This window comes from Dipodomys spectabilis, unplaced genomic scaffold (assembly GCF_019054845.1).
Source record: "Dipodomys spectabilis isolate Male_0828 unplaced genomic scaffold, ASM1905484v1 ptg000002l, whole genome shotgun sequence".
Classification (NCBI taxonomy): Eukaryota; Metazoa; Chordata; class Mammalia; order Rodentia; family Heteromyidae; genus Dipodomys; species Dipodomys spectabilis.
This window is the reverse complement of record NW_024870679.1, coordinates 4,698,190-4,715,664: the sequence shown is the minus strand read 5'-3', so window position 1 is coordinate 4,715,664 and position 17,475 is coordinate 4,698,190. Positions and strand designations below refer to the sequence as shown.

Here is a 17,475-nt window from a genome sequence, read left to right as displayed (position 1 = left end):
CCACTGGCACTCAGCAACTAAAAATACTTTTATTTGAATGAATGAATGAGTAAAGAGATTACGTCAATTTTCAGAAATTATTACAAGAGCATCTTGAAGTTAAAAGGACCAGATCTCAGTTTAAAAACACAAACATGTAACCAAGTCAACCACATCTGTTTGTTTTTGCCCAAGACCAAGATTTGAACTCAGTATCTGACATTTTCACTCATTGGCTGGTGCTCTACCACCTGAGCCACACTCTTCAACTGTAACATCTTTTTTTTGGTCAGTCCTGAGGCTTGAACTGTGGTCCTGGGTGCTGTCACTGAGCTTTTTTGCTTAAGGCTAGTGCTCTACCACTTTGAGCCACAGCTCCACTTCCTGTTTTTTAGTAGTTAATTGGAGAAAAGTCTCATGGATTTTCCTTCCAGGCTGGCTTTGAACTGTAATCCTCAGATCTAGCCTCCTGAGTAGCTATGATTACAGGCATGAGCCACCAGCACCTAGCTTGATGACTACTTTTTTTTAATGCAAACAATACTTCATTTTATTTAAGGGACTTTGGCATCTGTACATATTGGTATCTTTTGGGATAACCAGACCCCCAGGTTATTGATACATTAGTGTATTCAACCACCCTTTGTTATATAGATTATATATATATATGTATGTATATATATATATATTTTTTTTCGGTCGTGGGGCCTGGGCGTTGTCCCTCAGCTCTTCAGCTCAAGGTGAGCACTTTACCACTTGAGCCACAGCACAACTTCCAGTTTTTCTGGTGGTTAATTGGAGATAAGAGTCTCATGGACTTTCTTGCCCTGGCTGGCTTTGAACTGTGATCCTCAGATCTCAGTCCCCTGAGTAACTAGGATTACAGGTTGTTTTTTTTTTGGGGTGGGGGGTCCGGTCGTGGGGCCTGAACTCTGGGCCTGGGCGCTGTCCCTCAGCTCTGCAGCTCAAGGCTAGCGCTCTACCACTTGAGCCACAGTGCCACTTCCGGCTTTTTTCTTTTTACTTATATGGTGCTGAGGAATCGAACTCAGGGCCTCAGGCATGCAAGGCAAGCGTACTACCACTGAGCCACCTTCCCACCCCAGGATTACAGGTTTGAGCCACCAGCACTGGCTGCTATTTCTTGATGATAGCCATTCTAACTGGGGTGAGGTGGCATTTCATTGTTTTGATCTGTATTTCCTTTGTGTCCAGAAATATTGGGCATTTCTTCATGTGTCTATTGACCATTTTTACTTCTTCTGAAAGTCTCTATTTAGCTTGTTGGCCCATCTATTAATTGGATTGTTGATTCTTTGAGGGTTTAGTTTCTTGAGCTCTGTATATTCTGAATATTAGGCCATTGTCTGATGTATAGCTGGCAAAGATCTCCTCCAATTCTGTTGGCTTTTTAACGTGTTAACTGTGTCCTTGGCCATGCAGGAAGCTCTTGGTTGATGAAATCCTCTTTGTCAATTTTTTCTTTGATTTGATGAGCCCTTGGAACTTTACTCAGGAAGTTTCTTCTGCCTGCGCAGAGAAGTCCTGAAGTGTCTCCTACTCCTTCCTGTAGTAGTTTTATGTCACCCACATCTTTTAACATACTTTCTATGCTTACAGAAGGCCAGCAATGGCCATTCATTCATTCAAGTTAAGGTATGATCTGAACTCCTTCACCCAGGGTGACACGGATACTAGGGCTTCAACAGGAAGAAATGGGGGCGGCAGCAGCACGGTGCCTGGGCACTTGATAGCCCAGCAACACATTTTAATCCTTTGCCTTCCTCCCTACCTCACATTCAGCTTACATGTGAAAGCTCATGGATTTAGCGTATCTAAAGGAAGTCTGAGTTTTTACATTCCAGTTTGGCCAAAAACAATGTCTTTGATTCTGTTTGGCCCATGTACCCATAACTCTCAAACTCAAGGGCCAGAAAACACTTGGGGGGGGGGGGGAAGGGAGGGAGAAGAGGCTATGCAAAAAGAATAAAAGGAAGGAAAAGAAAGAAAAGGCACAGGGGAAGCTTCAGAAGGAAGCTTTGGGGCTGTTTTCTTTTCTTTTGTTTTTTCAACCCCCTCCCCCTCCCCACGCGTGACACGCTAAATGCTTTTAGCTGGTTAGCTTCCCTGGCTAGGCGCCCGCCCGCCCCGAATTTCCCCCGCCCTCTCCCCTCTCCCCTGGCCCCCTGCTTCCGCCCCGCGGTGCGCTGCCGGCAGCGACCACTAGGGGCGCCCCAAGCCCCTCGGCGGCGGCGGCGGCGGTTCTCGGAGTTCGCCCCTGGCTGCTTGCAGACGGGCGGCGGCGGCAGCAGCGGCGGCGGCTGCTCCGCTCCCCGGAGCAAGCTGCAGCGCGCCCGCTCCCCGCGGGCCCCCGGGCTTCTTCGCGCGCCGCAACCGCCGCCGCGCTCCAGCCCGGACCGCCGCGAGAGGCGGCGGTGGCGACAGCGGCTCCGGCCGCGCCCCCGCCAACACCTCGCGGGCCCGGGCGGCGGCGGCGATGGGGCCGGGCGGATCCGGGGCTGCGGCGAGCTGAGGCGGCGGCGCCCGCCCGCCCGCGGCGGCCGCCCGCCGGCGCCCGGCTTTCACGATGATGAAGAAGAAGAAGTTCAAGTTCAAGGTGGACTTCGAGCTGGACGAGCTCTCCTCCGTGCCCTTCGTCAACGGCGTGCTCTTCTGCAAGATGCGGCTGCTGGACGGCGGCAGCTTCTCCGCCGAGTCCTCCAGGTGAGGCGCCCATCCGCGCGCCCCCTTCCTCGGTCCCCCCCGCCAACCCGCCCGCCTCGATCCCCGGCGCGGGGCCGGCCGGGAGGGCCGCGCCCTCGCCTCGGTCCCCCAGCGGGGCTGGCCGGGTGGACCGCGCCTCCTCCTCCTTGGTCCCCCCCAGCGGGGTGTGGTTGCATGGATAGCTCTCCCCTCTCGGTGCCCCCCACCACACACACACACCGGGCTGGTCGGGTGGACAGCGCCCCCTCCTGGGCCCCGCCTGGGCAGGGGTGAGACCGAAATCAAGGAAGAGCATCAGTGGGGTCACAGAGTGCTTCCAGATGGGCTCGGCTGGGCCGGCTTTGATGCCTGCCTCCTCCAGATGGTTCATGCCCTACCTCCCCCCCCCCCTTCTCTAGGAATGGCTGTGATGGCCAGAAGGAGAGGATGCTTGTGGGTTCTCCTAAGACGGGTCCGTATTTGTAAACATGCAAAATGGAACTTGGACTATTGGGGCGGGGGTGAGGGAGGAGGAAACCATAACGATCCAAACTACTCCAGTTCCAGGAGCGCCCACTCGGCACCGGCCTGTGGTTGATCTGACTTCAGTGCCCCTGGCGCGCTCCTTCCCCCCCCCCGCACCCCGCCGCGGACTGGGGCGCCCCTGGATGGGGCTTGGGGGAGGCCGGGCCGGGCTTGAAATGAATCAAGTGTTCCTGGCAAGACGGACCGCAGCCCATGTCTCATCACAGAGCTGTGGCTCCAGTTATGATGCTCATTAAATCACCCAAGTCTCCAAGGGGGTCACTCTTGGGGCGCCTTGAGGAGGACTGAGAACCTAGGCACTGCCCTGGTTTTCAGAGGCACTCTGCGAGAGTGCTGAACAGGTTACAGGAATACCAGGTGTGGCCCGGCTCCTGGGCTAATTTCAGCGCTATTCACTGATTGACGTTGACTGTGTTTTTGTTTTTAATGAAACAGAAAACTTGAAGAATTGTGGGGGGGGGGGGGCCTTCAACTAAAGGCTTGGCGCTCTTTTTAGTTTTCAAGACTATTGCTCTTCCACTTGATGCCATTTCTGGCATTTTGCTGGCTAATGGTTAATAAGGCTCTCTCAGATTTGTCTGCTAGGACTGGCTTCGAACCTTCATTACCCTCAGAGCTCAGCTTCCTGGTTAGGTAAGATTACAGGTGTGAGCCCCCTGTGCCGTACTTGAATGTTTAATTTCCTAAAGTCAAGAAGGGTTAAGAGTTGTTTATTTTGCTGAGTGTACTGGTCATAGATTTTAGTTTTATTGTAAACTTTTTAATATATCATCCCATTAATAATATGCAAGAAGTAATGTCAGTGGATTGTGGAATTTAGAAAAATTGTTGACTGTAGCAATAATGAAACTTATAGGCACAAGAAAATGTCTATTTGGCTAAACCAAAGGAAATATGAAGCACTATTGATTCTAAATATATAAAAAAAAAGCCCATTGAGAATAACTTTCACAATTAAATTAATGACATATCTATAGATACTTAACTAATTAATTATACTACCATCATTTTAAACACATTTGTAACAGAACACTAAAAGATATCGGAAAACATTATATCAGCCCTTGAATTTTGAAAGACCTAAGCCAATCCTGAATATCATGTAAGTGAAGTGGTTTGTTTGTTTGTTTGTTGTTTTGGTGATACTGGAGATGGATCTCAGGGTGCCAGGCAAGCCTGCCCTTCTGTAGGTTAACAGCCTTACCCTGAGGCCTACACTTTGTGCTGCTACTGTGGGTCCTAACCCCACCTGGAGCAGTTACTGGTGGGTTTTTGGCACAGTGCTGACACCTGGTGGTCAGGATACTGGTCTAGGACCTCCCCCCAACGTCAATTATCAGTGGGTCATTTATCATTCACCAAATGTGCTCACTGGACCTTTTAAGTATACTATCTCATGTAGTTCTCATAGCAAATCTATGCAGCAGGGAGTCTCCTTTTGTGGAGAAATAAATGGAATTTTTAACCCCCTCCCTGATATTTATAATGACAAGGCTCTGACACAGGTGTAATTTCAAAGAGGGTGATGTCAGATAGAAGGGGAAAAATATGTTCTGTGTTGCAGAGTATCTGAATAGGCAGCTTCCTACTATATTTAAAATACAGTATGTATAATTTGATTTGTGCTCTGCAAGACTTGAGAATGAAAAACTTGAGTATCCTGTGTTTAATTTACTCCTTTCTCTCCCAACAAAATTCTGGCTTTGATCATGGGAAATAAGGTTAATAATTGTGCTCTGTAGAGCCAAACAAGCAAAATATCTGTGTGGTTGTTAAGTGATAGTAAAAAAGGATGGGTAGAGAGAACTGGTAAACAGCTAAGAACAAGGATTTAGAATGAAATGAGTCTAAGCCTAAATCCTCGGTCCACCATGGTGCACCTGGATGGAATTGCTTAGGCTTTCGAAGCCCAACTCTTAAATAGTAAGGACTGTTTGGAGGATTTAGTAGAATGATATATCTAAAACAGCTTTGGCAACTGTTTACATTTAAAGAGGAGAAGACCAGGAACCCACTCAAAAGAAGGTCTGTTTGCTTTAGATGTTCTGCTTAATTCCTTTACCATAAAATGAAAACCATAAAATGTTGATTTAAGAAAAATACTTCATTTTATCAGAAAAAAAAGATCCAAAATGAAGTGAATCATCTCAAAATCCCTTAACTTTTAACTAGTGAGTGTGGGTCTAGGCCCTGCATCTAATTATAAATACTAGATTTCAATGTTTAAAAATCAGATCCCTTGGGGATGGGTAGAGCGCTTGACTAACATGCATGATTCCTTAGTACCACATAAACAGAAAAGGCTGGAAGTGGTGCTGTGGTAGAGTAGTAGAGTGCTAACCTTGAGCAAAATAAGCTCAGGGACAGTGCCTAGGCCCTGAGTTCAAGCCCCAGGAATGGTACAAAAAAAAAAAAAGAAAGAAAAAAACGAAAAATCAGATCCCTTGTAAGTCAAAACCATAAAAAACATGAAGGTAATTTTAAGTGAAAGAATTGACCTAAGACTGCTGTACTTAGAAAGACTTAACTAATAATTCATATTGTACTAGGGGTTAAATTCTGGGTCTCACTTTGCTAGGCAGGCATGCTACCACTTGAGCCATGTCCATAGCCCAAAAGGTCTGCCTCATAGGCAGCCTTTGGCTTACATCTGGAACCCTGAATGGTAAATAGTTGTATACGTGGTCTAAATACATCTATACGTGATATAATGACAGTGACTTACGGTGACGTTTATGGTGAACATCTTCTGGGAGTCTGTAATCTTTGTGCTAAGCAGGAGTGACTAAGTCCTGACCCCAAAAAACCTTGGGCCCTGAGTCTCTAATGAGTTTCTCGGATAGACAGCACAAGTCACAATTTGATGCTAGAGAATGAAGTAATGTATAAATTCTTCTTTGTATCCTTTCACTGTAGTATAGCTTTGCCATGCTGCAATCATATGCAGAGATCTTAGGTCTCCTAAGGAATAGAATAGTCTTGGAGATCCTTAGGCATAAACACAAAATAATATTCATTTTGTTAGAGAATAATCTTAAAGATATACAGAATGTCCCACACACATCTATTTGGCTTTATGCAGAAACTAAACATGCAGGTGATTGTTGACTGCAAGTTTATTAAGCATTTCCTGCTTTCTAGCTGTCTTTCAGGAGCTATGAGACCCACAGCAGATAGAAGGGTTCACAGGGGGAGTGGCCCATACTTACAGAAATTAGATCATAGATGTATAATTGCTTGGTAGGGGGAGAGTGTATGACTTCCTGCCTAATCAATGAGTGAGTGTTGCTGAAATCCTAAAGAAAAACTTGATTTGTGACATACTGGTTACTAAAATCCTCTTAGGGCTTTAGTTGAACTTGCTGGGAGGATGGTTTGTGCACACCTTGAGGAATACTAGGAGGATAGCTTCAGCAAGATCATAATAGCACTGTTGTTACATCCACTCATGGCAGAGTTCACATCGAAAAGAAGCAGAAGGCAAGATTGGGAGGGGAAAGGCTTTGAATTACATTACAAAGAATTTGTATTCCACTGCTCTTAGTATAAAATACAATCCAGGATTTTCTCTCTGTGTGTGTGTGTGTGTGTGTGTGTGTGTGTGTGTGTGTGTGTGTGTGTGTGTGTGTATCCTAGGGCTTGAACTCAGAGCCAGGATTTTCTCTCTGTGTGTGTGTGTGTGTGTGTGTGTATCCTAGGGCTTGAACTCAGAGCCAGGATTTTCTCTGTGTGTGTGTGTGTGTGTGTGTGTGTGTGTGTGTGTGTGTGTGTGTGTGTGTGTGTGTGTGTGTGTGTGTGTGTGTGTGTGTGTGTGTGTGTATCCTAGGGCTTGAACTCAGAGCCTAGATATTGTCCTTTAGCTTTTTTGCTGAAGGCTGGTGCTCTACCACTTGAGCCACAGCTCCACTTTGCAGCTTTTTTGAGTAGCTAGGATTACAGGTGTGAGCCGCCATCACCCACCCAACTCAAAAAACAAAACAAAACAAAACTCTTGAACAGATTTGTGATGTGAGAAAAGTGGTATTTAAGTTGACTGGCAGTCTGCTGCTATTTGGATTCAAATGGTAATAAATTCACCTAGCTGTGAGGGGGACAAATTAGGAGGCTGAGAAAATTACCTAGGATGGGTCAAGAGAATCTAAGTCCAGGTGTCTCCTGGAAAAAAGAAGTCAGGATGGTGCCTTTTTTTTTTTTTTTTTCATTTTGAGGAGAGAGTTTTACCTGGCAGTTGGAGTGTGCTTGGCATGTTACCTTTGAGCTGACAGTGAGGCTGCTAAGCAGCTGGAGTATTTTGGTATGTGGATTTCTAAAATTCTGGTCTGTGTTGGAGCTTTGCAAGCCTGCTGATTCCTCATTTAGAATTTCCTTTCACTGTTTTGTCCTTTCATAGATTATTAGGGAGAAATGGCTTTAGAAGGATCTAGTTTCTCCTTGGTAAAAGAGATTAAAAAAAAAAGAGACTAAAAGGTATTTATTTGTAGGAAATCTTACAAAAAATGATCAGGGTAAATGGTGAGATCTTATGTAAATTTTTATAGTTTATAAGACGTTTGGAAAATACATTGTACAATTATAGTGGCCCACTCAACTAAAACCAAATTACCACCTACTAAAATATTTCTGAAGCCCTTTTAGAACAATAGAATAATGTCTTATTTATTTGAATCATTTCAGAGTCCTTCCTTTATAAAGCATTTAAATCATTTTTGAGGCCTATTAAGACTGTCAGGACATATTTAATTCTAGTCTGTTTGAAAAACAATAGAAGGAAGAAATCTGTCCTATAGTGGGTCTTTTTCTTCTCTTTTTTTGGCAGTACTCTGGGGCTTGAACTCAGGGCTTCATATTTGGTAGGAGGCAAAAAAAATTTTCTACATGTTTTTTTATTTTCTAGTTCATCTTATTTTGTTCACGTTTGTTATTTTGTTTTTTGTGCTAGTCTTGGGGCTTGAACTTAGGGCTGTGCACTGCTCCTGAGCTGGTGCTCTACCATTTGAGCCACAACTCCACGTCTAGCTTTTGTTTTAAAAGCTTATTGTAGATAAGAGTCTCACGGACTTTCTTGCCCGGGCTGGCTTTGAACTGTGATCCTTAGATCTCAACCTCCTGAGTAGTAGGATTACATGTGTGAGCCACCAGTGCCTGGCTTATTTTGCTCATTGTTTGTGTATATTGATAGCTAAATAATTTTCTAAGCTTCACATGAACTTGTGGCAAAACACACGTGAATACAGAGTACGTCCGGGAAGCTGATGAGCACATCTGTGTATTGGATCTTTTACTTTGTAAACAAGACAAAAGACTTTTTTTTGCCAGAGAACATTTTGATGTTTTCAAGATTTTAATTCACTGCACATTGTGTCATTTTTTCCTTATTGCAAAAATAATAAAGGCTTATGTGGAAACATTAGCAAAGCAAAAATAGAAGAACAAAAAATACCCATAAATAACACCCAGAGTTGATGATTATTATTAATATTTTAGTATATATACATATATAAACTACATATATGTATCTATGGTGTATGTTTTTACTAGCATGGATTAGCTATAGAAGGGGGGCGTGGTATTTCCATACATGCATACATTATATTCCTATCAATCTCATCCCCCCCATCACTTTGCCTTACCACCCCAACCCCTTCCTAAAACAGTTTCTATTGTTCTCTTTTCATAAAATGGATGTAAAAATTTAAGGCCTATGATATTATTACTGACTTTTCCTTCGTTGAATCAAATTGATTTTAAAGTTCAATCATTAGCAAATATTAAAAGTCACTCATCCTGCCAGGTGCCAGTGGCTTATGCCTATAATCTAGCTACTCAGGAGGCTAAAATCTGAGGATTGTGGTTCAAAGCAAGCCTAGACAGGAAAGCCCATGAGACTCTTATCTCCAATTAACTACCAAAAAAGCCAGCTATATAGCTATGGCTCAAGTGGTAAAGAGCCAGCCTTGAGCACAAAAGCTCAGGGACAGTACTCAGGCCATGAGTTCACATTCCAGGACCAGCACTGAAAGACAAGAAGGAAGGAAGGAAGGAAGTAGAGAGAGAAAGATGGGAGGGAGGGAGGGAGGAAGAGAGAAAGAGAGAAAGACAGAAACAGAGGGGGGAGGGAGGAAGGAAGGAGAGAGAAATAGAAAAGAAAAAAGTAACCATATTAGAAAACATTTTCTGACCAAATGGCACAAATTTTGTATACCCTGGACCCAGCGATCCCATTTCCAGGTATATATCCCGGGGAACTTAAATTGATATGAAGAGATAGCTGCCTCTTGTGTTCATTACGACATTATTCATGCCAAATAAGACATTGACACAGCCCACATGTTCAGAAGCAGACGAATGGTTTTTGTTGTTGTTGTTTTTTTTAATGTGGCATATTCAGTGGTCTTTAAAAAGAAAGGAATCCTGTCAGTTGTGACAAGGTAGATCAGCCTGGAAAACTTCATGTTAAATGAAAAAGCCATGTGCAGAAAGACAAATATTAAGTAATGTCATTTCTATGTGGACTATGAAAAAGGCGAAGTAGAACTAGAGAATGTGTGGTGGTTTCGGGGCAGGAGGTGGAGATATGGGGAACTGTTTGGTCAAAGGAAATAGTTTCTGTTAGATCAGATGAATATGTGTCAGCGCTCCATTGTGTGTCATAATGACTGCAGTTACTCTGTTGCACAAACTACTAAGACAATAGACTGGAAATGTTCTAAAAACAACAGAGTATGGGAATTGACTTAGCTGGATCTAACTATTTTACCATGTCTACATGCATCAAAGAATGAGTTGCACTGAGTATATACAATTGTTATTTGTCAACTATACATTAATGTAAATAAGTAATAAGTAAACATTGGAAAGTGAGTTTTTTTGCCCTGGTGTGCGTGTGTGTGTGTGTGTGTGTGTGTGTGTGTGTGATGGTACTAGTGTTTGAACTCAGGGCTTTGCATAGGCTAGGCAAGTTACTGTTTTGAGTCACAGTTCCAGATCTTTTTTTTTTTTTGTCGGTCATGGGGCTTGAACTCTGGGCCTGGGCGCTGTCCCTCAGCTCTTCAGCTCAAGGCGAGCGCTCTACCACTTGAGCTACAGCGCCACTTCCAGTTCCAGATCTTTTTGCACTGGTTATTTTATTGAGATAGTGTCTTGGTGTTTGCTTGATCTGGCTTGGACTTCAGTCCTTCTATTTATGCTTCCCCCCATAGCTGGGGATCTGATGTCTATCACCATACTAAGCTTTTTCTGTGGAAGTGGGGCCTCATGAACTTCTTTATTTTTAACCTAGGCTGGCCTGGAACTGTGATCCTTTCAATTTCTACCTCCTAAGTAGCTAGGATTACAGATACAAACCATCCTTCCCAGATCAATTCACATTTTGAGCTCTGTCAAACTAGCAGCTGACATTTATTTGAGCACTTTCCCAATGTACTTTCTAAGCCTCTACCTTAATCTACAGCTGCTGCTGCTCCCACATCACTAATGTTAATACCATCATTGCCATAATTTCTTTTATGAAATGATACTTTTTTTTTTGTCAGTCATGGGGGCTGAACTCTGGGCCTGGGCACTGTCCCACAACTCTTCAGCTCAAGGCTAGTGCCCTATCACTTGAGCCATAGCACCACTTCCAGCTTTTTTTCTGCTTATGTGGTGCTGAGGAATCAAACCTAGGGCTTCATGCATGTGGAGGCAAGCACTCTACCACTGAGCCAACCTCCCAGCCCATAAAATGATACTTTTTTTTCTAATATCTTTAGTTATATAAGGGAGATTCAATTCAACATATTAATTTATGAATACAAAACATCTTGGTCTATGTGACTCATCACCATCTTTACTGCTGTTATTACTCTCATTTTACACCTGAAGAGACAAAAGACAAAAAAAATTTTTTATTGTTGAAAAAACAATTTCCAGCACTTAGAAGAGGCATCTGCTGGAAGTTGGTCAGCTAGGAAGTGCAGAGCCAGGAGGTAGGCTGGTTCCAGATACCCACTACGGCATTGCCTGAACTTTTTATGTTGTATCCGTCCCAATTTTAGGTTTTAGAAAAGATTAGTAGACACATCTATGCAAGGTGACTTTTTCTGAATGCCAATCATGGGAACTGACTCCAATAAGATGACATCACTAAACAGGTTACCATACCTGACCAGTTTCTGTTCAAGATGATTGTGTATGCAAGATCCACATAATACTCAGGAATATGCTTTTGGGAAGAGCGTACTGGGGTTTGAATAAGGTTCTCATGCTTGCTCATCTTGCTTGTTAGGCTGACATCCTTCCAACTGAGCCTTGCTTCTAGCCCAGCTTTTTGATGATTATTTGGTGGATGCGTCTCACAGACATTTGGTCCAGGTTGACTTTGAACCATGATCCTCTGGATCTCAGCTGCTTTTTTTTTTTTTTTTTTTTTTTTAATCTCAGCCTCTTTGTAGCTAGGATTGTAAGCATGAGTCACTGGTGCTTGGCTCCTGGAATTCTTTTTATCTTGCTCTCAGGGCATAACTCACCTCCCGGTACTAAGTTAGCTCACCCCACATTGAAATTTCTTCCAGCCGTGAGTGTGAGGATAGGGGAAAGGGAAAGGCATCTTTCCTCTGTTTAATCCCTACCTTGCCCATAAAACACTGAGAAGAGTACAGTAGTGAATAGGCTAACTCACTACCATTTGTCAGCAGTGTCACATTTGTCACCCAGTGTCATTGGGTGATTCCTGAGGCCCTTTCTAACTCCCTGTTTCTATAATTGAAACCACCCTCTTTTTAGCCAGCACTACTTAGCTTCTAGTTGCCAAATGTATATGCATGCATGTTCATTTCCTCTGTGTGCTGTTCCCTCCTCTTCTCCCTTCCTTTAGTCAATACAAATTCCATCCATTCTTCAGGATCTAGGTAAACCATAATGGCTCATCACCTGGCAACCTACACCCCACCCATTCATTTCTCTCCATTGCTCCTGAATACCCTCTGGCTGTTTGTGAGTAGATGAAAACCCACTTCACTATCCAACTGTGATTTTTCTCTTCAATTCTTACTCTTACTTGTACCAGTCATTTTATACCATATTTGTTCTTTTAACTACCTTTCTGAAAAGTCGTGCGTGTAAAAATTACAGCTACATACGTAAGTACAAGAGAAGATGGAGAGAAAGAAAGTATTTGACTTTTTCCTTTTGAAGATGTGCAGGATGGGATGGGGGGAGTATTATGGAAAAGAATTCCTTAGCAAAGTCTAAGTTAGAGCCAAAAGGTATAGAGCAGAATGTCAAGAACAGAATGACAGGGGCATCCATAGGCAAGAGGCAGCTGTGTTACAGACGTGGTGGGGATAGTGATTTTGTTAACTGCTGCCACATAAAGAGAGGGAGAAGAAGTAGACATTTCAAGATGTCTAGTCTTGTGCTCATTCTGTCACAAAAGACTTGTAAAGATCTGTAGGTTGAAGAGAATTCTCAAGTGACAGGTCACTTGAGCTTCAACAATTTAAAATAATAGCTGAGCGTGATGGCATGTGGCCTGTAATCCCAACACTAGAAGTAGAGGCCTCGAACTGCAATCCTCTGATATATATCTGCCTCTTGAGTAGTTACGATTACAAGTAGGAGCCAACGGCCTGGCCCAAGCGAAATGTTAAAACAGAAGATTTCAGTGACGGCACATTCATCAGTCTTCAGTGGTGCTGCTAAGGTTAGGAGAAAATAGATGGTAAGATCTGTTTTGGTTTAGAGGTGTACAGGTACTGTACATGGAAAGACCAGAGAGGTGAGGTAATTGAGAGCAATGGTAAGAAAAGAATGTAAGGAATCTTTTTTGGGGGGTGTTCTAGATTGCATAAGGCAGCAGGCTGGAAAATGAATCAGGGAAACAGAAAGTTGGAAAGGGACACCTCAGTGAGGTCCAGAGTCAGGAGTGGAAGGAATGATTGTGTAGTGCTTTATTGGAGCTGGAGGTTGTGTTCAGAGAGTGGAATATTGAGTTTGAGATTACTTCAGGAGAGCAGTATACAGCTGTCCAGGCCAAGGGTGTGGAGGTGGCTGAAATGGCATGAACTCTACATTTTCTTTTTTGACAGTACTGGAATTTGAACTCAAGACCTCTTGCTTGCTAGGCAAACATTCTACCATGGAACCACCTCTCCAGCCTTTATGTGTTTGTTTTTAGAGAAGGGCTAGAATATGATTGTAAGTTAGGGGCAGAGAAATACTGAAAGAGAAAATAGTATTTTAAATATTTTTAAAGGAAACTGATGCTTGAAAGTCCACTTCAGTAGCAGAAAACATACTAAGTAGTGTTTTCTTTTTTTCTGTCCTAAACCCCAATTACTGGCTTCAGAAGAAATTAGCAGCTCTTTCCTAATCAAATGCTATTTCCAAGCATTGTGGCTTAGAATGTGGCCCACACCCATGGCTTATCTTGTGTGAAATGAGGAAGGGACTTAGTGTTGACTTGGACTTTGCGTGTTTGCTTTATTCATCACAACTTAGCATCAGAATAAAGTCATTTATTGACATTTTCTTCCTAGTTAAATTTTATACATTTCCTGTTCACAGACTGCAACCATATCTGAATAGCAGTGTCTAGGAATTCTTCAGTGCTGGGGTATAAAATTGTTATCATTTTCTGGTGCCCCGCATCTTGTATATACACTTTTCTAATTTGGGGAGGGGAAGGGAAAAAACAAAATGCTTAAATAGGGATACAGGTTGACCCATTGCAACAATGAGATGTACAAGACACTATGTTGAAAACGAACTTTACAACCTGTGGGAGGGAGGGAGGAGTTGGGGAGGTAGAGAGGGAAGGGATAGTAGGGGGAAAACAAAGGAGGAGGTAACAATGCTCCATAGGAAATGCACTCATTACCTTACTCATGTAACTGTAACCCCTCTCTCTGTACACTATTTTTACAATAAAAAACGTGTTTAAAAATTATCATTTTATCATCATTAATCTTTTTTTTGCCAGCTCAGAGTCCCATAAAATTTTTACTTTTGAAATATCACCTCTGGCCAGGTGTTGGTGGCTCATGCCTATAATCCTAGCTACTCAGGAGGCTGAGATCTGAGGATTGCAGTTCAAAGCCAGCCCAAGCAAGAAAGTCTATGAGACTCTTATCTCCAATAAACCACTCAGAAAACCAGAAGTGGTGCTGGGGCTCAAGTGATAGAGCGCAAGTCTTGAGCTGAAAAGCTGAGGGATAGCACCCAGGCCCAGAGTTCAAGCCCCATAACTGGAAAAAAAAAAAAAATCACCTCTGAGCCAGGAATAGTGACACACATCTTTAATCCCAGAGGTTATGAGGCCTTAGCCTAGTCCCATACTAGTTTGGACTCTAGTTTTAGGCTACATAGTGAGACCTTGATTCAAAACTACAACAATAAAACTGTGTGTGTGTGTGTGTGTGCGTGTGTGTGTGTGTGTGTGTGTGTGTGTGTGTGTGTGTGTAGGATGACTTCCAGCAAAACTACAACAATAAAACTGTGTGTGTGTGTGTGTGTGTGTAGGAATGTGTGTGTGCGTGTAGGAATGACTTCCAGCAAGCTCACATGTGCATCACATGCACAAGTTCATCATAAGATGAACATCTTGCTTGGACATGCTTGGATTGTCCTGTGGACTTCACTCTTTGATTTTTGTGGTGGAGGGTGGGGCTTGAACTCAAGGCCCTGCCTTTTTGCTTGGTTCTTTTCTCAACCACTTGAGCTACAATTCCACTTCTGGCTTTTTAAATTCTTCTCCTGGTAGATTGGAGATAAGAGTCTCACAGACTTTTCTGCCCAGGCTAGCTTCAAACCAGGATCCTCAGATCTATCTCCTGAGTAGCTAGGATTACAGGCCTGAGTCACCAGTGTTCGGCATTATTTTCTTTATGTACAAAACAGAAACTGTTTTAGAATAACAGCCCCAGGAAAGTAGTTAGAAAAGGTCTCAGTAGTAGTCCTAGCAAAAGAAGGTAATTGTTTCTAAAATTTTGCTTTAGGCTAAATTAATAAGGGCTCTTTTATAAGCAACTGTGTTACCTTTATACATTTTATTACTGGAAGTAAATCCTTGATCATCAAAGCTAGTACTCTAGACAACAAGCATTTGTAATTACATATAGCTGAAAACTGTCATTTCTCATATAAGTAACCAGGAACTCAGTAATAATTGTGATATCAGCACTAACCATTTCCTCATTTGAGAAAATAAATCAGGACCAACTTGTCATTAGGCAAAATGTATTTGAGAAATGTTATTTGCTAACGTAACTTGGGCAAAATAAAGCTGCCATATAACTCTCTGCTGGTATAGTATTGCCCCCCCCCCCCCCCACCACACACACACCAGTTCAACATTCAAAGTGACTAAGAAGCTGCCAGGTGGTTCACACCTGTAGTCCTAACTACTCAGGAGGCTGAGATCTGAGGATCGCGGTTCAAAGCCAGCCTGGGTAGGAAACTCTGTGAGACTCCTACTCCAATAAACCACTAGAAAACCGGAAGTGGCACTGTGGTTCAAGTGGTAGAGCGCTCACCTTGAGCTGAAGAGCACAGTGACAGCACCCAAGCCCAGAGTTCAAGCCCCATGACCTACAAAAAAGATAAAATAAAATAAAACAAAGTAACTAAGAAGCTGCTTTAAACATTTATTGTAGTTTCTCTAACTCACCTACCCTACTTTCCCAGGGCTTTCCTGGGGAAGATGCTGGGTTCAGCCAGGACTCTTCTAGAGATACATTCATTGTCAAAAAAGGTCAGTTTCCTCTGTCCTTTGCTTTGAATAGAGAAGACAGAACATTAGCTTAGGGCCTGTTCACAGATCAAAGGCACAGTCTTAAGAGACAGATCACAGGGGATCAGTAGATAGTAAAGATTAAGCACCCTTAAAGAACAGGCACTCATCATGTCTCTGGACAAGATCACTATGTAATGTGAAGGCCAGGAAATATGTAGCCAGGAAAAGGCAAACAGCCATAGAAACCATCACTTTTGCCACTGGCATCAGAGCTTCTTGCGCATGCCATCCATTCCTACTTCCTGCACTCAGCCACAGCTCCCACCAGGGATGCAGGGTCCCCATAGTCACACAGGTCACATTATGCTCTGGAATGCACGAACACGAATGAAGCTTCCTGTGCTGTGATGGAATCAGCAGGAAATTGCAGAGTAGGGCTGTGTCTTGCCAGAAGCATCCCAGCAAGTGTGCTCAGTAAAGTCCTTTGCTGCACATCCTCCCCAGTGTTACCCTTGCAGTCACACAAAGATGCCTTCCAGCTGCTTCCCAGCCCCCTTCAAAATGCAGGGATCTATCTAGATCGTGCCACTGAGCATCTGATTTACCTCATCTGCGGGAGTGCATCATTGCAACCTCATGGTGACAAGGACAACAGGTCAGCCGGCATAGAGTCTTTTGCACTCAAGTTTGTAATTCAAGGGCTCCCAAACTGTTACTGTCTCATTGTACATTTTTCTTCTTATAGTACTTCTGTTTAAACTCAATGTTTGGCTGGACATACACTCTACCACTTTAGCTAACCCTCAAGGTCCTTTTTAGGTACTTTACAGCTGTATCTGCAGTAATCAAGTACACTGCTAATGCTTCCTGCTTGGCTGAGGTAACAGACCTGCACCACCAGACCCAGTATCTCTTAAGTAGCTGGGATGATGGAAATGAGCCACCATGTCTGTCCCTTGACCTCAAGAATGTAGGCATGCTACAGTCTTCTCCATATCTATGTCTTCCAGGTACATCTTGGTGGCCTTGGAATTTTAAGGAATACTTATATTCCTATAACAACAACCCTAATGTATGTTCCTCCTTTGGTATTATGTTTGTCCACCAAACCCTGATCCTCTTACTGTGTGGTTTTGCCTTTTGCAGGATGTCATAGTCCATGATTTCGATTTCCTGTATGCTTGCAAGATTTTTACCTTATTAAAATTGAGATAGATGCTATGGATGGATGGATAGACAGACAGACAGACTTCTTGTGTTCAGTTTTTCCTCAAAGCATTTACTTAAATACCTCTAGAGCTGATAGATTCCTTTATTTTTAGTGTTGCAATTGAAAGACAAATTATAGCCAGGCGCTGGTGGCTCCTGCCTCTAAAGCTACTCAGGAGGCTAAGATCTGAGGATTTAGGTTTGAAATCAGCCAGGGTAACAAATCTGAGGAACTCTTATTTCCAGTTACACACACACACACACACACACACACTCGCACACTCGCACACTAGAAGTGGAGTTGTGGGTTAAGTGCTAGACCACCA

The 17,475-nt window shown here is 43.3% G+C and overlaps 1 protein-coding gene across 1 annotated transcript in view; it reads left to right on the top strand.

Annotated features, from left to right (window-relative positions):
- Positions 1 to 2,554: 2,554 nt before the first annotated feature.
- Positions 2,555 to 17,475, top strand: part of Fam102b (family with sequence similarity 102 member B) — a 53,446-nt gene continuing 38,525 nt past the window's right edge. Inside the window, exon 1 of the mRNA XM_042683847.1 lies at positions 2,555 to 2,703. Within this exon, the coding sequence (XP_042539781.1) occupies positions 2,567 to 2,703 (137 nt within the window). The 5' untranslated portion in view covers positions 2,555 to 2,566. The remainder of the gene's footprint in view (positions 2,704 to 17,475) is intronic.